Genomic DNA, 24,772 nt, shown 5'->3' on the forward strand with positions numbered 1-24,772 from the left:
TTTTTTTTTTTTTTTTTTGGTCACCCTCTTTCTTTATTTAAGAGGTACCATAAGTTTCCATTGTCCCGCAGAAAAAAACTTATTTTTCCTCGAAGCAAAGACGGAAACCCTTGTCCCTCGTTAAGTTTGAGTAGCGAAGTGGAAGAATTATTTTGACAGTAGAGACGCGCTCTAAATACATTTTCTCCCTCAATACAAGCTTTATTATAATAGAGATACAAAACAAAAACTTTCGTTTCGAAAACGTACATAAACGAATACACAAGAAGAAATAATAAAACTGAACAGTGAAAGTTTAACTTTATTTTATTAGTTTATGTATATAGAAAAAAAAACAATTATAAACATTAAAATGAAAAATAATAGCCATCACATATATTTATATAAAACAATAGGTAGTTGTAAGATTTAAGGTTATAACGGAAAATTTTGATTTCGCATCAACATATTATTGTCATATTGTATGTAATAATATCACCGTGCATTGTTTATGATGGTCACTAATTTTTTTTTTCAATTTTTTTTTTTTTTTATTATTATTAAATTCCAAGTGGAGTGACACAATTATACGAACAAAAAAGTGAAAAAATTAATAATAATAATAACACGCACTATATTATATACCTACTATATACGATCCAAGCCCTTTCCACGTTATAACATATATATATATATATATATATGTATAATTCGTTAACAGTATAATAATTATTACGATCTAGACGACGATAATAATGATAATAATAATACTATAATAATATACAATATTGTTATTATTACGACTATTATCGTTATAATAGTGTATCATAAAAATATTATTACATAGTCGCGATACAAGCTGGACTAGATAGCTGTGTGAACAGAGCATATAATATATACGTTACGCTTCGTTTACAAAAATATCTATATTAATCATAATATATATATATATATATATACCTATAGGCGTTCTAAGGTTTGTGACGACAGTGCGGAGCACGTATTATTCACATATTATATTATAGTATTGCAAGTCCGAGAGGGCGACGAGAAAAAGTATTAAAATCAAATAGTATAATCAACAGAGAAGTAAAAACAATTAATATAGAAATTGTATATATATATATAAATAAAAATTATAATATTAACACGGAAACATATATAATATTAATTCAAAGATATAATACGCGTATTGTTGACGATGGTCATCGTCAGGTCACGATCACGGTAATTGGGGATTGGTCGATCTCGGTCAGGTTAGATGTTTTTATGTCGTTTGTGACGGGAATGCACTTGGCGGTGCCACTGACTTCTGCGTTGTATTTCAATTCCATCGCCTTCGTTATGGTCTTCGTGTTGTCGTCACATAGCACCGGGTTGCCTGTTGACGTGAATATCATTTAAATTATGAACTAAATACGAGGCGATTAGTTTGACGGAGTAAACACACACTGTCTTGAAAAGTTATGAAATAAACAATACATATAGTAAACAATTTTTTTTTAAATTTATAGTGATGAAATACTAAAACTTTTTTGTATTCTCACTACTTTCTTACTATTTTTTTATCCTTATAATTAAAGTTTTTACATTTTTAAAATACGATATACCTACGTTTTGAATTTAATATTATTTTACAGAATATTTTATTTTGGATTTCAATGTATATAAAATATGAATTTCAAACCGGCATCTAATTAATGTAATAAGTAGGGAACGGATTTAAATGCAATTGCATTTTTTTCTGAATGTCAAAATTTTTCCATTCTAAGCATAAAGTTAATTTTATACATCAACGAATTAAAATGTAATTTTTTTTTGCATTTTTTGTCATTTTTAGTACATTTTGTTATGTTTTTAAGTCATTTTTGTATAAGAATTGATAAAATTTAAGCAGCATTTGATTATACAATGCTATTATGAAACACAAGGTAAAAATATAACGAATGTATCTATCTAAATTTTATATTTATTTTTTGGAAATAATTTTCAGTCAAAAGAAAATATTAGAATTTTAAGATGATGAAAATGATACGAATAATTAATACCTACCTAAGAATACAAATGTATATAATTAAAAAAAACTTTTTCAATGTTAAAAATAATTTAAGAGCATTTTTTTAGTGCATTTTTTAAAAATATTTTTTACGAGTGCATTAAATCGTATTTTTCTTGTTTTTTTAAGCATTTAAATCTGGTCCCTAGTCATAAATATTAAAAATTTGATAATCGGATTAGTGTAGTGACTTCACTTTGCTTATCCTAACTTTAAATATTTATAATTAACTACAGGTTTGATATTTGAATATATTATGAACATGCATGTAAAAATGTCTATTTAGATATTTTTAAAAAAAAACGTATAATCATTTTCGAGATAATGTGTGTTCACTGTTCACCCGGTATATCAATTCGCAGTTTGGAATCGACAAGCTCGTATATTATATTGACAACAATATTTTATCGAACATAGCGAATCACTCCCGTTTTACCTTCCAAGTATATTCTCAACGTGCTGTTTACTCCGTGCAATTTGCATTGGGTCATTTCGACTAGTTCTTCCTGAATGGTCTGTATACTGTTAAACTCGAGATCGGCATGACAAAGTACAGGATATCCTTGGAAGTCTTTTGATAAGCCGGTCAAAACGTTGTACGAAGCTACTAACATCTCGAGAGCCGGCAAATGAATCTACGAGACGATAATAAAAATCATTGGACGTATACAAGATAATTATAGCACACCTATATGTATCGTTACTACATTGTTATTGTTTGCGGTTTATATTTTCCGTAGAACTATTACCTGAGACGAGTCTGGGAGTATGTGTAACAGGTTGTGGGATACATCTAGGATTTTTAAATTTAATCCTGTCAGATCGTACGGCGATATATCAGTAAATTTGTTATGACTGATATTGAGTTTGACGAGTGTTTTGATGCCTATCAATGATCCGCCGAGCGAATCCAACTCGTTGTGGTCCAACTTCAAGTGCTCGATTCCAGTCACTGGCTCACTTATAATCTAGAGACAAATAGAAAAACCGAGTATTATATTATTGTAATTTATTATTCCTAAATTTTACTGCACGTGTTGCGCATAGTCGCGTTAACTATGTACGTATTATATTGTATATTACGTCGGAATGGCCACTGAGTTTGGAAATCGTATTGTGCGACAAATCGACCAACTTGAGTTCCTTTAATCCCTTGATTTCAGTCAACGAGAATTCGGTGAGTTTATTGTTGGACAAATTTATTTCGGATAGTTGAGTGAGTGGCAATAACGATTTGTTCAGGTGTTTTATGCAGTTGTTGCTGAGTTCTAACACTTCGATCATCGATGCTTCTTCGAATTCGTCGGACGCCAACTGCAAACATTAAAATATGGTAAAATAAATTTCCATATATTATATTCATCAAATGTTTGCCGATCTACAGAATATATTTTTTGCGTAGGCGAAAACTAGATACAGTTATTAGAAAAATATTGTAAGACCTCTAAATACAATCAAAATTGTATCGCTTCGCATGAAAAGCTATTTAAAATTTAATAACAGATAACATTATAAAACATAATAAAGTAACCTTGTGTAGTATTCATAAAATAAAACGAAGGAATTATATTTTCCCAATCATATTTTTGATGAATACGAACTTCTTCCCTCCCCCATAATTTATTCCAATATTTTTTCATAAACTGCACACACATACCTCTTGTATCTTGTTACCGGTGAGCTCCAGCCAAACCAATTTTCTCGACTTGGACAGCGTTTTGTTCAGTCCGGTCAACTGATTATATGTGCAGTAAAAATACCTCAGCGCCTTCAGACAATTGAGTTCTGGTGGCAAATGAGTTAACCTGTTCTTGGATACGTCCAACACTATGAGTTTGTCGTTGTCGATTGGCAATTCTCCGTCGAGATTTTTTATCCGGTTATTAGATAAGTACAGCCATTCCAGTTCTTTTTGATTTCTAATAAAATATAAATTAATAGGTATTATACACGATTGGGTAATATATTAAACATAACAATTGCATGATATGCATATAAGCTCTAAACTTTTGAGTATAACTGATTATATATTACTTACAATATATAAGAACCTTATTAATAGGGTTTACCTGCACTTTACGAATATAATAGATGATATAACTATAACAAAATATGATTTTTAATTTGTTTTATCGTATACTAAAACACGGGTTTATACGTGTTATTCATAACATGTATTACTACTGTATTATAATATATAATATCATATCAAACGGACTTTGCCCGTGGTACCGTTAAAACATATTATTATTGACGCGATAGATGAACAAAACAACATCGCTACACACACTAGCTATATATATTAATATATGCATATATATATATACGTAGGTATATAACTTTCGAGAGCGCACGGCGCATTCAAACTTTGAAATTATTACTTCTACAACGTATTTACCTCAAATTTCCGTTTAATTCCGTCAGGTTGTTAGCAGCCAATTGGACTTTTCTCAACGTCGTGGGGAAAGATCCGTTCGTTATATCGGTCAAATTGTTCGTGGCCATTACGAACGTGTTCATTAGCGACAAACTCTAAAAATCAATTCAAAATAATCGATCATATCAACGTATTCTAGTATGTTTATTAATTATTAATAGTTAAACAATAATAAGAGATTCGTGATCATAAGACTAACTGAAAAAAAAGTTTTTACAATACATTTTAGATTATAATCAGAGCGATATTATATTGGATTATAATTCATAGATTATACAAAATTATTATTATGTGTATTTTTCTGTCATTACTCATCACCTTTTGAAGCAGTAAAATTAATTCTATTTTCAACTTTTTTGGTAGCAAACTAATTCTAGTCTGGTACTTTGGGCAAACTTAAAAAAATTTCTTAAAATTTAAAACTTAAAATTGTATAGATATTCAAATTTATTTTCGATTTATTTATAGTGATATTTTTGTATTTAAGTAGAAATGCTTGGAAATTTAATACAATAATAAGATTCTCCATAAATTGTTCATACTAAATAATATCTAAAATGTATGTCACTATTAAGTTTTATATAAGCGTTTAAAAATTAAAAAATTATATAATTATTTTCTAGATAAATATGTATCATTTTTTATTTCTTAAGCTTTAGTTTTTAAAATGTGAATTATTTTAAATTAAAAATAATTAGTACATTTTGATACTATTAAAAATTTTTGTCAAAATTTGAACTTCAAACGCTTATAAAAAAATGCAGTCTATGTATTTTTTCTTATTACTAAATACTATAAAAATAACACATAGGATCTTGTATATTATTTCCAAGGTATTGGACATAGCGTAAATTATTTAATCAACATATTGTATAGAAATAAATAAAAAAAGATTGAAAATGATTTTAAAAATTATACAATATATAACACAGAGCTAAAATATGTCATATATCTACAATTATTTCTTAGTTACAACAAAATGGATTTTGTAAAAAACACAATTTTCTCCCGTAAAAATTCACACTTTTCCTGTATAGGTATCAGAGGTGTAGCCTGGAATTTTTTATAGGAGGGGGGCAAATACTTTTAACTTGAGTTATTGAAAATCGAAAACAACAACAAAACAAAAATACTGATAACATATTAACATTGATTTGCCATTAACGTATTTACTATTTTAAATAATTAAAATTTGTAAGACAACGTCCATATTTAAATTTAAATAATTCAAAACAATATAAAAAACACAGCCAATGTGGGGGGGCTATAGCCACTTTAGCCCCTCCCTGGCTACACCATTTATAGGTGTTTTTCCGATTTCCGCGTAAAGTATAATATATAACATATACACTCGAATGTCATTGAGAATATTAGTTACGCAAGATTTATGATGATAAACGTTTCGAATTATTATAACAAATAATACTACAATATTTGTTTTCTTGTTTTTTACTATATTAATTCAATGGTACAATAACGAAAATTATTATTTTACATTCATTATGTTTTTATCACGAGTCTGTAGACAAGCGATTGCGTTTAATCTCAGCAGGGTGAAGGATTGCAGCTTGCGCTACTTCCTGTTTGATACACGCGCTTTCCTGCAATACAGCTGAGCCCGCCCGGAAAATATGTCTACACACTTAATAAAACTGTATTATTACAATAATGAAATATAACATAACTAATATATCATACGAAGATTAGTCAAAGAATTTACAACTAGTAAACCGCGCAATGCGTATGCACGACAATGTAATATTATAAAAGTTGTAACGTACTTGAAAGTCTCCGGACGCAACGCTGTGTATGGAATTCCTGGCCAAGTCCAACACCTCGATACTGGGCATGTGCTTGAATATCTGAGTAGGAACTGCACAAAGTCTGTTGTCCGACAAGTACAAGATCCGTATCCTGTTCATGCCAATGAAAGCCTCATCCGGTAGCGTGCTATACAAGGTGGAACAAAGTCATCCGTAATAATTATTGGGTACCCGTGTAATTTTACGATAATGATCTAATAAAGTATATGTTGTGGGTAATATATAGTTATTATTCTATCGTCGACAACAATGTCGTAATAATCGTGACGAGTCAATTTAGATCGTCTAACGCCAACGTAATAATGTTTTGAATAATGTAATGCTTCTCGTCATGTCCTTTAGCTTTTTGTGTAGATAAAATTCGTTGTTTGGCATTTTAAGCCTTAAAGTAAAACTTAAACTTTAAAGGGACAAACTATACAATATTTACGGAATTTCATGGGGGGGGGGGGTGAGCGTCGACACTTCCAACACCATAACTACTCGGCGTGTCCATCATCTCAATGCCGTTGTAAATATCATAACTTAATTTTTATTTAAAAAATACACAACCTCGGAATACAATATAAACACGAGTATTACGTATAACTATACGGTCTGTATGATAACTATGATAATAATATTATATACCTACCTATATTATGTCTAACTATTAAATTTACGCAATGCTCACGTCTATTCGGTTTGCCGGAACAATATTTATCTCAAAAAAACGTAATCGTAAATATTGTAATAATTATATAAAGTTACATGTCGTGTATTGCCGTATTGAAGCAGTGCAGATGTTATTGTTTTTACGAAACAATAATAGATAATGAATAACCCGATCGTCATGGCGAATACCCTAACACGTCGTACATTTACCTATATACATATTGATATTAGTAATAATATAATAAAATGTTCATGAATTAAAAATTGAATGTAATAAACAGACAAGCAATTTATATTATACAATATTATGTAACAATTTGTTCGTCAATAATATTCGAACAGTGACGAAAACCGAAATAATAAAATGTTTGTTCGTTTAAATTTACAAACGTTTTATGATTGATCAAAGAGACGTTCTTCGCAAAAATCTATGAATAGACTAATTTTTATTTACTTTATGACCTTAAGTACGTAGTTGGTATCTGCTAATATCAAGTGCATAAAAGTCAAGTATAAAGAGGCTCGTGAAATATTGTTTTACAATACATAATAATCATGAAAAAAAGTATAAAGCATTTCATTTTAGTTTTTGTACTCGACATTCATTTTTTCACAGTAAATATTTGTAACACGATTTTGAAAAATTATTAACACGTGAATAAGAGGCCAAAATAGTTGTTTTATAATTTATAGTATTTTTTATTTACTTTAACTCTAAACTTTTGATAAAATATGTAGTCTAGTTTATTGAATTGATATTTTAAAAGTCAAATTATCTATCGCCATCAGGTTTTTTATATTTGTATTCTATGTATATCATTGCTCAAACGTTTATAAGATCACATTTTATTTCACAGATCGTGATTTTTATCCGTCATTTATATCCTTATATCTCACATTTGCATTAAAATCGAAATGTTAAACACTGCTCATGTGTGCAACCATCTGTTAACGCCGAGTAAACATGGTTTCACGATATTTTCGAAATGTATAAAATTTTCAACGATTGTGGTCTTATCTTTAGTTTTTCATTTTTAAAAAGTTCTATAACGTATCAGACGATTTTAAAAAATCATAAAATTTTAAAGTTTGAAAATAAATGCATTTATAAAGGTAATAATTGCACGTATGAATATTATATCGATGACTTTAAGACGTTTACACTTGTATTACAAAAATACTAGATTTTAAAATAAAGATTTTTTTTATTTTCCCGTCTATTAAAACACTATAAAGTGTTTCCATACATTTTTGTTATCTGAAATGATTAGATTGTATATTATCACAGATCTACAAACTGTCTGTAATAATTAAGTAATTTACTTATGACAAGTAAAAATAGTTTATGTTTTGAGTTATCGACACACAAAGAGTCTTGATGGGCATAATGCAAATTGTTAATTTCTCATCAACTATTCACAATTACTTTACTTATAGTATAAAACGACAAAACGTTAATATAATTATCTCAAACAAGTCTATATACTGAAATTGAAAATAGCTTAATATGCCTATGTAATAATATAATATATCTAAAGGTCAAATATTGTGTTCGTCAAAAATGCTACCAACTATCTAAAAAATTTTAAAAAGAATTTTCAGTCTATGATGCTATCATAAATATCTAACACGTAACCATGTCGGAAATACGCGCGTACAGGGCGTGTCTGGAGGATTCGACGCAATCTCTCGCGTTTTTAAATTATTTCAGTCGAATCATCTAGTCCAGATAACACAGTAGCAGAGTGCATCAAATACAGTGAATGCCGGATTAAGAGATTTTGAGCCACAGGGCGGGTGTTTTTCCAGTGGTCAATTACCATTTACGAAATGTACAATACTACTTCCAATACAGTATATTATTCTAGTATGAAACAAATATTTTTAATACACCCTAGTGATTTAAAATATAAATAATACTGTATACGGTCTCGAAAATTTGCGCCCGGGGACAGGTGACCTTTCCACGACCCTTTTTAAACAAGTCTAAACCTTATACAGTGCGATAACGAGGCCTTATACTATTATAAACGTGTCTCTCAACACAATATTATATAAAGACACCCACCTGAGATTGTTTTTGGTGAGCTTGAGGTCGACTATCGGGAAGCCCAGCTCGTTGAACCGCCTCGTGTCCAGGTCGTGGAGTTCCGAGTACTCGATGTTGAGCACGTAGTCGAACACCGCGTCGAACTTGTTCTGGAGCGCGCCGATGACGCTCTCGAACGACACCATCTTCTGGCAGATGACCATGATCTTGGGCCGGACCATGCCGGTGAAGTAGCTGCACGTGCACGGCGATATGCTCCGGCGCACCGAGCAGTGGAGCGGCGTGTCTTCCAGTATGTAAGAGCCGCAAACGCCGGACATGACGAACGTGGACACGGCCGTCAGGAAACACAGACGCGACCAGTTCATGATCGCGGTGTCGATGTGCTCACGGGTTTGGTATGTGGTTCCGGTGCGGGTTCCGCCGGGACGACGACCGTACTGTCCCGTGGACGCGAATGTAAATGTTAACAATGGTCGTCGGTTATTATTGTTACCGTGTGCGGTTTGCGCTCGTTTTAGGCGCGCGGCGTGACGGCTGGCGGCGGATTGATGCTGAAGCAGCTACAAACAATAATTATACCGTTCCCTGCATCCCTGCAACAACGACCGGGGGGCCGCGCCACTGTTAATAATAAATATAATAACGTAGTATGTGTGGTGTATGTATATGTGTATACGATGTAATGATATGGAAACGGTAGTGATGGCGGTCGAGAGAAGAATTTTTTTACGATTTAAATTTTTATTGATCGATTTGACACTCGGTGGACGTGTCGGGGGGCGGAAGGGTGGGGGTCAAATAATGCAATATACGCCGCTATAATATAACACACGCACACACGCATATGTATAATATATATATAGGTATAACACACACACTCGAAGCCGTCGTCGCAACTCGCTCGTTACGCGCGCGGCAACTATACTATGCGATCATGTGCAGCATAATATTGTAATAGTATAATCGACAATCATCATGTCCGATGCAGCGCGCTCGTATAGTTGTAGTACACACTACTCTCTGTCTGCGCGCGTGTGTGTGTGTGTGTGTGTGAAACGCGATGGGGGGAGATATGGTCGTCCCCTCCGCGATCAATTTTTTTTTCCGTACGCGTTAACTTCGAATCGCGGCGTTTGGCACCGAAAGTGGACATTTCATTAAACGATTTTTTTCAGAAATTGCACATAAATAAACGTAATCATAATAATTGTAATAATATCATATATATATTATATTTATGCGTTGCGAAAGAAAAACGATTTTTTTTTCATAATTATTTATAGGTTATAGTTTAAGCACGCGTTCAAGAAACGAAGTTAGTCTCGAAGTACTTAAAGTAAAAATCCCTTGTAATATTTCATACCTGATATGACTTATCCAAAAACGTAATTTAAGGTTTTAAACGATATAACTTTTGTCGCATAAGTGTTTTCATAGTATACAATGATGACGTATAATAATATTATGTAAAAATATTTACATACATATATATATTATTATTGCGTATTATATATTATGTAAATTAGAATCTTCGACAAACGACGATGGTCGCAAGTCCGATGTGATCGAACTGCAACATTTTTTGTCTATAGATTTCGATAAATATAATATACTATTACCATAATCTAATTCTCACCCAACCCTACCCCGTAACCCGAGAGACCCATTCAATTACACCATCATAGCGGCTACGCGTAAACGATAGTGACGTAAGCCAATACAATACACATGAGTCTTGCATTATATTGTTTCAATTACATTATAATTCGATAATGCTGCGATTCTTCTGTTTTATATTATTATGACGTACAAGGTGTGATATTTTGACGGAACACCGACGTCGCATTTACTACTGTTTTTAAAATTTCTATACAGACACTATGAATACAGAGCGATATAAATATTTATAAAATAATATTAATTCAAATCAATGCGGCCCCTTATTTGTATCTATCAAACACATTACCATAGACCATAAAGATCATACCTCATTACACAAAATTAAATAACTCAAAAACTACTCACATGAATTTTGATTTTAATAACTAAATATTTTCAAAAAAAATGGTTTGCTAAAAAATTTATTGTTTAAAAAAAAGATTGTCATTTAAAAAACAGAAGTTTGTATCATGACAAGACCCTTTTTATTTAAGTTGTATAATAAACTAAATAATTTAAAAAATATAGTCTTTAAATATATTTAAAAATTTGAAAAATCAAACTGAATATCTGTATTAATGTATTATTAAATAAAAAAGGGGGGATGTGCTTGGTAAAACACCCTGTACCAATATAATATCCACGATTCACATCTTTTACAGGTGTTTTGTGCTTAGATGATCGGACTGGGGCTGTAGCGATCATTTTTCAGCTGCTAATCCGCGATTATCATCAGCTAAACTATGGTCGATATTAGCTTACATGGAAATTAAACTACATTATTATTACATTAACGCATTAATACATTTAATAAAAATAAGTACATCGTTTTGATAAAAAATTACCATGTACATAACTATATAAAATTATGTGGTTTTCGTTGTAACGATTTATATTTTTTTTACCCCGTCAATAACGCACAGGCTATCGACATATTATTATAAGAAAATATTATCTTATAATTATTATTTTTTTTGCTGTTCCCAAGAAATTCAAGAAATTGTTATCGATCCATTAGCAAACCAACTGTTATAACAATGGTTATTTTAATAATATGATACACAGCTGCGTCGTTCATTCGGTCCAGACGTCAACGTTTTGATAACGTACATATGCGTAGATATATGTTTTCCGATTCTGCAGTTGTAACATAATAAAAACAAAAACAATCAAAATAACTTCAATTTCGGACAATAGATTCAATTGTACTTCTCACTATATACGATATTATTTATATTGACTAAAATACCTATGCGTGTACTATGCCATGCAAATTTTCGATAGACCGATAAACGATCTATAATAATGTTGTACAAAGTACACAAATAAAAATCGATAGCGACTTGCAAACGCACGCATATTCAAATCATAGGTATTATATTATACAAAATCGGAATATCATAATATTGTAAAGAAACTAAAAATTAAATCGTTTTTATTTTAAATTAACTACGATTATTCACATAAAAGTTACGTTTTTTGACAACACACGTATTTTTGTAGAATATTATACTAAGTTAAGACCAAAATTCTAATGTTGGATGTTGTATATATACTTTTTGTGTAATAAGCATAGATTTTAATATCGATAAAACGCGATCATCTCAAAACTAAGTTATTTAAGTTGCTATATTATACTTATTGTGTTATGTGATGTAGAGTATTGTAGGTATTTGTAGATGGTTTCGCTTCACTCGCGGCTATTTTACACCATAGAGATTCGAACGATCATTTAATTTATTGACGAGTAATAATAATTATTGCGTTAACGAAAAATGCCATTGTACAATTTAAATAGTTCCGATACAATTAACCTAACCTCATGACGTTAATATTTTATTGACCCCAATTATTTCACCAATAACGTTCTACAACCAAATCCTACACGACTATCATCGCATATGTTGTACATAATATAATTTATGCAGATATATCTTCTGCATATATAATATAATATATTCCCATATAAAGACTATACATTTACCATTACATTGTGATATACTTCTTATGAACCACTGCATCAAGGATGATCGAGGGTGTCTATCAATGACATATTCGAATTTTTTTTACATAAAAAGAGTTTAAAATGCAATGAAGGAACGGCTGGAAACTAATATGAGGTTGAACTTTTGTATATTTTTGGCTCTCAAATTTAAAAAAAATGTGTTTATGCATTGCTCATGTGATGTAAAAAATTATTTATTAGCATTATAATCAAGACAATTTATTTGTAAATTATATTAAGAATTATACGATATATTATATTAGCTAAAAGAAATAAGCATAACATGTATTTTATCTGTCCTCATATAATCGTATATAGTATTATCTCATGAATATATTTATATAATCAGAGCAAGTATATAATTTTAATTATTTAATAAAAAATTGATATATAATCATTCATAGATGGACAATAATGCGTTGGTCGATTAATCTTAAAACAATAAAGATCCACATGAGACAGTTAAGTTTAGTTCACTAAAAATATACATAAATATTCTTATATTTAGTATACATTTATATACAATATTATATCACAATATAAGTACTGAATAATGATAATAATAAAAACAACCTCCACTTTACCTTATTTTGATTTTTAAACAGCCACCTATAATTTTAATTACTAATCTTAAACATGTTCAAAAAATGTAGATGTACCGATCGTAATAATATTAGTATAATATAACTAAAATAATAGTTTTTTTTTTTTCATAAACAGTTCAAGTTAAGATAATAATAGAATAGACTGTAGAAGCATACCACTTTTGCCATTTCACTCTGTACGTGATACTCATATTTAAATATCAAAGTTTTCAATGCCTTTATCTAATAATATTTAAAAAAATCAAAGTTATCAAGTTATCATAATTGTCAATTGACATAATAAAAAAAAATGTATAAAATTATTCTGCTTCAGACTGCAATTGTAGATTCACATTAGTCATTAACCGGCAAACGTTTGGTTGATAAAAATTAAGAATTATAAAGTGAAGAATGTTAAGATTGCTGCTATTTGCTTATAAATATACTTGTTATGTTTTGTCGATTACTTAGTTGATATTCTTGTCAAAATAATTAGTGTTTGCTGTTAAAATAATCGCAATGTGTATAAAAAAATATTATATTTTTACTATAGGTACTGTTAATATTTAAAAATAAAGACAATATTTTACTACATAGAATGAATGAAACAATTTTTTTTACACAAGTTTTGTTTCATGCTTACTTTCTGATAATTTATTTAGTTGCTGCAGTATGTAGGTATGTATTGTGGCAGTGGTCACGAAACAGAATAATAATGAGATGGCACTACCCGTAAGCCATACATGAGATGACCTTTTCCTGACTGTATTATGTACCTATTATAATATATACATATATACAAACCCTATACGATGATTTGAAATCGAAAAATATTTTAATCATGCGGCTTAGAAAATAATAATAATGATAAGAATGCCCAGTGATTAATTTAAATCTCAAACAACATATTATACATATAAGTACCTGCACATCATCAACACGACTAATGGAGATAATAATAATATTATTAACGCGTGCAGCATTTTAATATACAAATATACAGAGTGATACATCAACCATTCACATCATCTACTATTTTTCTTCAGTGATGTAATTATTTCAAATCTGATTTTTAAAATTTTCAAATATACGACTTAAAGATCATATATTTAAATTTTTGGGTTTTTTGTACTATTTAAATAAATATAATATTCTATATGGAGGTACAAACTATTGTTTTTCAAATGATAATTCCCCTTTTAAACAGTTAATTATTTAACCGATCATTTTTCTGAAAATTGTTATGTATCAAAGTCAAAATTCGTACAAGTAGCATTTCCGTTATTTAACTTCGTGTATTAAGGGTCAATAAGTCCATGATAATGAGTTTGAAAGATATGATAGCCATGGTAATTTTATGAGTTTATATTAATCTATCAACATAAAAATTTATAAAAAAAAATTATACACAAGTACAAATATATTAAACAACTACTAGATCCGATATTATATATATTTTATATTTTTGTAAAACCATTTTAAACCGAAAAAAAATTATATTTAAAATTTCCATAAACTGATTTTAATAAATTCATTATTAAATTTTAAAAAAATGGGAGTCATTACGTTTTTCGAAACACCCTGTTTATACTGTGTCCGGATAATTGCTATAATTCCGCCATTGATAACAGTATTCTGTTTTCTTTTACCGGTAATAAAATATAATATACAATGTCAACGTTAAATGTCAGCTGAATGGTCTGAATGTGATAAATATTATTATGATATCGCATTACGTGCACATACTATAAGATAGTATGATATTTATATATATTATTAGATATTAATAATCTACAGAAATTAAGTTAGGTATTAAATTGAAATCCTGGGTAAAATGACACCGCCACATTGGTATATTATTCATTAATATTATAATTTATTATACTTATTTTCTTTAATGTAATTCACTCATTATTTTAAAAAAATATTTAAATGTTTTCAATTGTTTTTTAATGAGTATTTTTAAATATATAAAAAACCATCATTATTTGATTAATTTTACTACCTATGTTTTAAATTACAACATGTATTTATTGTAATTTTTAATTACACAAAAGTAGTATTTTTTGTTAAGACATTTTGGTATATCTATACAATTTTAATTCTGAACAAGTATTTAATTAGTTATAAGCATTTAAAGTTATATGAGCTGAGTGGAATGTGATGGTAAAAATAGGTTCAAAACGGGTAGGTACACCTAAAAAGTCTAGCACACTAATCTGTTCATCAAAACTTTAATTACTTATAAGGAATTGCAATTTACAACTAATTAACTACTCGTTTAAAATTTGTTTTTATGCATTGAAATTAATATAAAAATAATCTGCTTTGGAACATGAAATTATAATATGTATTACAATTTTAAAAAGTGAAAACTGTAGAAAATTGGTTTCGAAACCAAAAAAAATGAAAAAAATATTATTTTTGTTTTCAAAAATAATGTATGTATATTGTATAGGTAATAACTAATAATATATTTTCAAAAATTAATATTATTTTTGATAATGATTGTTAAGATTGTTTACTATTAAAAAAATCACCCTGTATACGTATACAAGCACACAATCATGTCGATAAAAAGGTACGTCTGATAAAAATTGCAGACCACATGTGTATAGGTACACAATTTATTGTTTTTCATTGAATAGAATATGAAATAATATTTCCATTCCAAACATGATATAAAAACGTAGAATGAAAAAAAATATATTTTATCTATAGAATATTTTATTGTATCGGAAATATCGAATTGCTCAATATATCGTCAGCAGTATGCAGTAAAATATTATTAAGTTAAAATTAACAGTTACTTAAATAATTAAAATAATTAATTGAAGCAAAAATGCATGAAAAGTGTACACGTGGTTTATAGTTTTTTCGTTTTATTAAATGTTTTGATTTTATTTTCCAACTAAAAAATTAACCGAATTTTAATATTACAATATGTAACAATACGTTCATTCCATTATATTCATTATCATTTGTGTATGTTTTTGATATTTTTCTGATTCTCTCAGACCAAAGTCCTCCGGTACCAAGATAGTAAGTGTTGACCGTGATAGCTTATTATATTATTAAAAATCTATACCTGCTTATATTCACAAGAACTAGATTGCCAATAACATGAAATACTTTAATCATTAAAATATAAACAGATTACTATATAATTTGTTGTATTTTTATATTTATCTTGTATTATTATTTAAATTGACCCATGGTCCTATAAGTCCAAAAATTAGTGAACATTTACTCGTAAATTTACAATATTCCCCTCCCCGAGATCGACATCATAATTTTACAGTAACATGCGTCATTATTAATAATATTATTTATTATCATTAAAAGTGTGTAACGTATATAATATACGAAAAATATTAATAAATAGATATTTAATATTAATATCGTAATATGCCTAACACGCGTCAGTGTTTGTTCATGTCCTTAAAATTTGAAATATTATAAGTTGTAATACCCTATATATTATTATATATTAATATTTTATGTTTATTCTTTAAAATAGTTGTATTGTATGATATAAGTAATTAAATATTTCGTTTGAATCGTTTAAATGAGTAGTTTAATAATAATACATCATGTATATATACTACATAGTATATATCTTTTAAATAAATGTTTTGAATTTAAACACAAACAACTCTAATATTACAATATACAATTACTTTATACAGAATGCATCTCAAATATTTGTCATTAATAATTTAATATTTAGGTACTTAATATAAAAAAAAAATCTTTTGACATATGTTAATTTTTCAAAATCATTAAATAGATATACAGTTCATCGTGGAAATTATTCATGAGCCAACACAAATTTTATAAACACATTAGTTAAAAACTGCCAATTAATGAAAATTATTCTCAAACAATTAAGACAAATTACTATATAAATATATATATTATATTGTTTCGAATAAGATAAATATACATTACATGTTTAATAGCTCAGTTAAAAATAAAATAATAATTAACTTCAATTAAATCGTCGTAATGTTTAAAATATATATAAAAAAAAATTATGATTGTTGTATAATTTTTTATTTAAGAATAAAAACATGTCGTTTACAATAATATACCTACATTATATGTAGGTATATATACGAGTATATACGTACTGGCACTGCACACTGATACTGCTATGATAGCAAATAGCGCATACACATAAATGGACACAATTTAACTTTAATTTGTAATGTAAAGAGCACTTGTCGTTTATGTGTATAACATCAGCGTTGTAACGCTACAATTAAACAATAAAATAATAATATAAAATTGGTCGTCGCGTCATTGCGCTCGCTGACCTAACGCATATACGCAGCCTACTCACTAATATAACGGTATGCCTAGTACCCGTATACCAGACTTTTAAAGAAATGCCATATACATTTATTGTTACAATAATAATTGTGTACCTATGTGTTTAATAATGTACTAAGTATATGACGAAGTTACGCATAGCGATCCGTATGATATATATATATTATTATTATAATAGACTATATTTGTGTACAAATACATAAAATCATTATTGAGAACGCGGTGTTTTCTCGCCGAACACGTGTTTAGCATACGTTTTTCGACTACACGTTCGTACATTAAGTACCTATATAGGCGCATAATAATACATATATATATATAGCTGATATATTATACTTCGTTGAGCAGTGGTATGTGTGTGTGTACAAATATTATGGGTCGACGGAACTTACAGGTCGTCCGATAGGTCTCGACAATCGATCTGAGAATCGCTGATTTATATAATTAATATTTCTATTATAATATAATAATATACACACATACATAGGCAGTTGTGTATTATAATAGTACTATTATGTAATCGCCAATCAATATTCAACAATAAACGGATAACGTAAATAACATTTATATAATATGATCATACTAAATGATTTACATACAGATATAGCGGGTATATAGGCTGGTACGCATACGTAGCATAACATAATATTATAACAGAGTGCAGTATATATGTATAGAACTTTCACAACTCTAACCTCCTCGGATAAGACGAAAACTTTGCGAAATCTGTCGTTTCCCACCGAAATTTTATAATTGATCGCAACGAATGAAGTTCTTGCTCGAGCGATTTCAGCGGTAGCACCCGGTAGCATGCCCGGCAGCCGCACACAAAATATTCGCGACGACTACGGCGGTACACATAGCTCCTGCGCCATTATTTTTTTGTAAATTTTAATAAACGATAATATTGTTGTGTCCAACGCGATAAGGTATTATTTCAAGGCAATGCCTAGCTCGACTAGCTCTATAATATGCAGACGTCTCAATAAGACCTGCAATTACGTGATCGGAATGCCGGTGAACGCGGGTGTGATAATCGAGGGTAAAGGCAGTGGTATACCCTTGCAGGAGATTTGTGAATATTATTCAGCGGTAAAGTACTAAACTTATAATCGCATCCATTTTGCGTGTGCACTGTATACAACATCAGTCAATGGCAGAGACGACGATCGCAAAAAAAAAAAAAATTTCACGCAGGCCATACTGAAGTGGCGTACAATATTTGTATAATACCTATATAAATACATAATAAAATACACTATAATAAATTTCGTTGCGATTAATAAAACTGACATTTTCGATCGAATACAAATTTTATATTATATTTCACGTCTTTAAATCCATTCAAATTAGAAATATAATATACTCAGCGTCATTAATGTTATGAACTGGTGTTTAGTGTATAGGACGTTGAAGTATATCATTTTAATACGATGAACATTTTTAAATGTTTACAGTTCGTGGAAAGCGCTGCGAAAGAGCTGTTGTTCTTCGCGATGCTCTCTTATCCGCGAGTCATTAAATATAGATAACAAAATAATATAATGTTATAAATTATAATATTATATTATTATTCATATTGCAACGCCATTCATTTAATTCCATCGGGAAACCGTTAATAGAATATACTAATAATATGAAGACCATCTGCGGCACCTGCCAGGATATTTTTCTACCCATTGACAGTGAGAAAGAGAAGTGTGTCGGAAGCCACCGAGTATACGATTTCATCGTATGTCTCGTCAAGTCATAAGTAGACTGCAGTAGTATAACATACAAATTATAATTTTGGATTTTTTTCTAGTCGCGTTTGTTATTATTTTGATCGTCGATTAAAGACAATGTACACATAAATGACACAAGTAAGACGTACAGAAGAAAATAAATGTAGAGACTAGAAATATAAATTTATAACATTTTTAAATTTGTCAAAACATATAGATCAAAATAAATTAAATGACTGTAAAATAATAAAATTTTAAATTAACTAATTTCATTTTTATAATATTATTATAAAATGGTTTTCGAAAGTCGTAAATTGTACAGTCCGGCCATATTTCAACGCTACCGCCACAGCTTCAGTATAAAGGAACATTAATACTCTAATAATTATTATAAATTAATGACATTTGATGTGTGTACAATTAATACCTAAAATAAAGTACATTCAAATGTCAATTTAAAAATTCCGTAAACATAGTATACAGTAGTAAGTGATTAAAAATCTCATATTTTAATAAATGTTTACGTGATGATATACTAAAATGTATTATTTTATTGTTCATTATAATGTATACATTTGAAGAATAAACGATATTAATTAAAATGATAAAATCGTATGTGTATATTCGATAACTATTATCATAATTAAATTAATGAGATCTAATAATACGCATGATTTTTTTCAATTAAAAATAGTTAAGCTATTATAGTTATTTTATATGATTTCAGATATTTTATATATTTATATAATGTGATATGATTTTTTTTAAATGGTAAATCCTAGGCATCATCGACAAGTTTACCTAATAAGTTAGAAAAATAATAATTATAATTATTGTTAAAATACCACGACAGACGTCCCATATTTATTGGCGTAATCGCGTAGATATTCGGTAATATTGTAATAATAATATTGTTGTAATAAATCAATTGTTTTAAAAAAAAATATTATTATATTGGTATAACATGTTTCAAACGCAATTCTAGGTCAGATTACACACCTAATAATTTGCATTTTATTTTTACACGACGCCTACCTATTTAGATTTCTAAGAATATAATATTTGCATTCTCTCTACGTTGGACTTGGACGTGTTAGATTCTCATATTAACGTTTTTGCTGTCGTTAACCCGCATTAATCGTGATTGAACTTTTCTAAAATACTTATTTTATAGAAATTAGAATACTCAATACATAGGTAAATATATTATAATAATGTTGGCGAAATCGATAAAAAAAAATAATTGCTTTATGATCATTGCTAGATTGATTTTACTAGCCATCATACTTTGACTAGCCAAATTTCAGCAAGGTGAACATAAGATTATACATTAAGACGATTTGTAAAATCAACAAATATCACTGCAATGTAATTTAATGCTATGCACATCGTGGTGCCAGACGTGTAATCTCAAGTAGTAGGGACTGTACATAGTATGCTTAATCGCGTAAACTATTTAGGTAATTATGAAAATACGTTAATTTAATATAATAATCACGAAAAGAAGGATATTGATTATTGTAATAGCGTATACAGTGTAGGTAGGTAACATTTTATTCGAAAAATTGACTGCCTTCATGACCAGCTGTATTTAATTATAATATTTTATAAACAAATCGGATTTGAAAACTTAAATACGAACGTAGTGGAATTTCAAGCATATTCTACGGTTTAAGGCATGATTCTAATGGGTCATCTGAAAATTATATATTTTGTCGACTTTACAATACGAATATTTAAACAAAAATTTAAAGATTTAAATATATCTACTCTCAAGTAGTAGTATTAAATAATTATGTAATGGTTTCAAACGTGTTATGGTGATAAAAATACCTAGTGGAGAATTCAAATATAATAAATAATTTTATGATGTAATATAACAAATCAGTGGCACGTTCTTCTGTAGAATAAATGGATAATCAGTTAAAAATAGATCAATGCTCGTCAGAATATAAAAGACTAACATAATGATAGACTATGGCTAAATAATCTGCGACAGGTAAGAAATTTATTTTGTGTAAACACCCAAAAATTTACCTAAATGATATTTACTTTTCCAAATTAGGGTATTTTTATTATTTTTATATTTATGACATATTTTCACGTATTTTATTGGTAGTGGCATCGTGTTTTCATGATGGCTATTTTATTTTTGATTACAACTTATACATTTATTTATTTCATAACTTTTATAGAATATATTGTTGTTTCAGATACAATAATTACTATAATTACTAATAACGTCATGGCAATAATTAACAACTTGTTTCTATTACATAATATGCCAAAATAATAAAATTATAATTTAATTTTTTTTTTTTTTTTATTATTATATTATAAAGTGTTCCTGACAGAGTCATCCAATTTATTGATAATTATTAATTTATAATTTAATAAAATATTAAATAAAATTATTTTATTTTAATAAATCAAGATGATATATTATACATGTTACTAAAATAAATTTGATTTACATAAAGAATTGAGAAGTAAATAATAAGTAGAACATTGCAATTTTTTTTATATTTTTGTTCAGACTTTGTTGGTAGCAAATATTTTAATTTTATTTAGCTATAATATTACATATTCGTAGAATATGATCGTTATCAAAACAAAATATATATCATATTAAATAAAACATTAAGTGAAAAATAACATTTTTTTTTTACTTTTTATTTACAAACATTTACTGATATTTTTTTGTAAGCAACAATTCTCTTAAAAAATCTTTGAATTCTTCATATTTTATTAGAGTTTGGGAAAATCATTTTTAAAAATATATTATTATTTAATTTACAATTTTTTTACAGTTTTAATGCACAGAAAGCACCACATTTACTATGTATATAATACTTGGTCTCATAATTTCATAAACAAATAATATATTTCTATAACTTGATATATTATAATATATATTGAAGCCTATTATTTTCGCATGGCTTTTCTTTAACAACGACTAAGTATAGGAATATAAGTAATTTATATAAAACATATTAGCTATATTAAAAATCGAAGGTACAGAATATTATACAGTTATTTAGTCATCTCTATATTTCTAGATAAAACGCAATTGGACATTAGACATTGATTGTACCTTACACTACTACAATGAAAAATTGTTAAATTTTGATAATGTTAGACACATATTGTTTATTTTAACATTATTTAACACAAAAATGTAATATATACCAATATCGGCTATGATTGATATATTTGTTTACAAATAAACAACTAAATAATAGAATATGAATATTATCCAATATAAAATTACTTGTCATTATTTATGGAAAAAAAATGATAATCTATTCATTAATTCGTTAATTTCATTCCGTAAATAATTGAATACTGTAATTCATTGAATACTACTATTATAATAGGACCCAATTACCTAAAGTACTGCAGTAACGCAGTGTAAAATTTGGATTTTAAAAATTTGATAATTTTATTGAACGGATACACTTTTTAGATTTAATTTTACTACAGAAGCAGTAAATCAACGAGGAGAATGATATTTTATAAATTTACACGTCTTACATTTCCCTAATTAAGTAGGTACGCATAGGTATAAGTGATGAAGCTCGTGAAACTTTAAAAGGAATAATCGTAAAGCGTATTTGTCTTCGTTTTTTAAAGGATCCTTGTTAATTGAGGGGTTGCAAAATATTATGCTTATATAAAGTGTGATGTCATGTTTTTTAGAAAATAATAATAGTAAAACTATCCACTATTATCCTAATCGTTATTCGTTATAACAATTATAAGTGTTTTAACATGATGAACTATGTAAGTAGTATGATGCCTATTACATAGGAACATTATATAGTTATATAGTTATTTATATATTATTTTGTATATTATATAGTTAATCTAAACTTCAACTACATTCCCTGAATACCCTTAAGAATAAAAAAAAAAAAATAGTACATATCCATTACCGACGTTTCGTTATAAAAATCTGCAGTTTTAAAAACTTCTCGGTAGGTGCAAAGAGATAACAACCAATGCATAGGGATATCGATGCCACGATTCTCGTCGATTTGCGTTTTGCGAATTAATTTCATATAATATTCAAATGTCATATCGTAGCCATACCAACCGACTAGCTCGGTGAAGTATACGTAAACGTATCTATACCACAGAATAGATGAATTTAGAAATTAGATGATTTCATCTATTCTGTGCCTATACCATATAATATACGTCTTATATAGTCGCGCATGTCCTGTGGTGTGGCTGTATTCACGTAAGCGATATAATTTGTTAACACAATTTGATATTTATCGATTCCGACGACTATGATTTTATTATTATTATATATAAAACACGCGGGACAATAATATATTGTAATATCGCGTCATATATGAGGGGAAAACTTTACGATGGCGGCGGAGGTACAACTTCCTTGACGGGAGCATATTTTATTTTATGCGTCTTTGCCAACCCGCGCGAACGAAAGCGGCGGACCGTATAGCCAGTCGACGGAAACGACGCGTCGCGGCCTTGGGCACACTTTTGCCGCGTCCGTTCGTCCGACATTATATACGTACGTACTGCAAGGAGTTCGATCATCACACACACGCGCGTTCTCCACGATAAGGGATTTTTTGCCATTTGTTCACCTGTCGCCGTTTTCTCGTGGCAACAACAGTATAGTATAATACAGCAATAATAATAGGTGTACAAAAACGGCAAAATGATTTGTGTGCTTACTAAACATCATCCGACGACGACGACGACGACGACGACTACGTTACGACCAAGAGACAGCGGCGACGGCGGCGGCGGCGTTTCAGTCCTCGTTCGCGGTCCACTGTGGTTGGAAGACGGCGAATCCGCGTAAACGACTTTTCGACTTTCGGTAAGCGCACTAATACACCAAAAATACTGAATAATAAACGTATAGTATTATATGTTAAATGGTACAACGGGTCTCGAACGGTGCGTGGCGGATTGTGAAAAAAAAAATAAAATGTCGAAAAAACGAAAATGCCTATCACGCGCCGAAGACGAGCCGAGTCTCACCTCTCCGAGAAGATGAAAAAAGAACCGTGCAACGAAAATCTGTGGCGCGGGGTAGTTGTTTAATGTAATTTAATATTATACACTTTTCGTGTAGGTACCTATTTGTACGGTATAGGTAGCCGACCGTCGTGACGCGAAACGTATTATATTATCGTATGATTTACAATGTTATGTCAACACGACAATATATACTGAAGCGTTGTGATGGCCGATTGAATATCGTCTCGAATCCGTTCCGGGTGCGCGTCGTGGCGTAAATGCGTTGCGTGCGCGCGGCAAATGCTATCAAACTGACCCGCGCGGATCGGCAAAGGGGACACACGTCAAGAATACACTTTTAAATGGACCGACCGACCGACGGGAATAGCAATAAACACGAATTACATGAGCGCGCGCACACGCACGCGATAAGTACCTATATACATATTATTAAATACGTCT

The 24,772-nt window shown here is 29.2% G+C and overlaps 1 protein-coding gene across 3 annotated transcripts; it reads right to left on the minus strand.

Moving 5' to 3' along the window:
- Nucleotides 1-288: 288 nt before the first annotated feature.
- On the minus strand, nt 289-24,678 carry LOC132921370 (leucine-rich repeats and immunoglobulin-like domains protein 1). 3 transcript variants are annotated; one of them, XM_060984364.1, is made up of 9 exons: nt 24,020-24,678; nt 9,018-9,595; nt 6,254-6,422; nt 4,434-4,567; nt 3,693-3,954; nt 3,119-3,349; nt 2,785-3,003; nt 2,472-2,670; nt 289-1,360 (listed from the first exon to the last, which is right to left on the minus strand). In XM_060984364.1, the coding sequence occupies exons 2-9, from the start codon at nt 9,365-9,367 to the stop codon at nt 1,191-1,193; spliced, it is 1,734 nt and encodes a 577-aa protein (XP_060840347.1). In that variant the 5' UTR covers nt 9,368-9,595; nt 24,020-24,678; the 3' UTR covers nt 289-1,190. The 3 variants fall into 3 exon arrangements, with proteins under 3 accessions (XP_060840347.1, XP_060840364.1, XP_060840356.1); XM_060984381.1 differs by having other exon boundaries at nt 9,018-9,623; XM_060984373.1 differs by lacking the exon at nt 24,020-24,678 and having other exon boundaries at nt 9,018-9,988.
- Between the last annotated feature and the right edge of the window lie 94 nt (nt 24,679-24,772).

The sequence above is a fragment of the Rhopalosiphum padi genome, chromosome 1 (genome assembly GCF_020882245.1).
Source record: "Rhopalosiphum padi isolate XX-2018 chromosome 1, ASM2088224v1, whole genome shotgun sequence".
Lineage (NCBI taxonomy): Eukaryota > Metazoa > Arthropoda > Insecta > Hemiptera > Aphididae > Rhopalosiphum > Rhopalosiphum padi.

Bases quoted from the DNA above. Each gene is read 5' to 3' on its own strand.
- LOC132921370 (XM_060984364.1), bottom strand. From the start codon at position 9,367: ATGAACTGGTCGCGTCTGTGTTTCCTGACGGCCGTGTCCACGTTCGTC. The intron at 4,568-6,253 runs GTACGTTACAAC...ATTGATTTTTAG, and splicing joins TTGCGTCCGGAGACTTTCAA to AGTTTGTCGCTAATGAACAC. The intron at 3,004-3,118 runs GTAATATACAAT...ATTTGTCTCTAG, and splicing joins AACTCAGTGGCCATTCCGAC to ATTATAAGTGAGCCAGTGAC.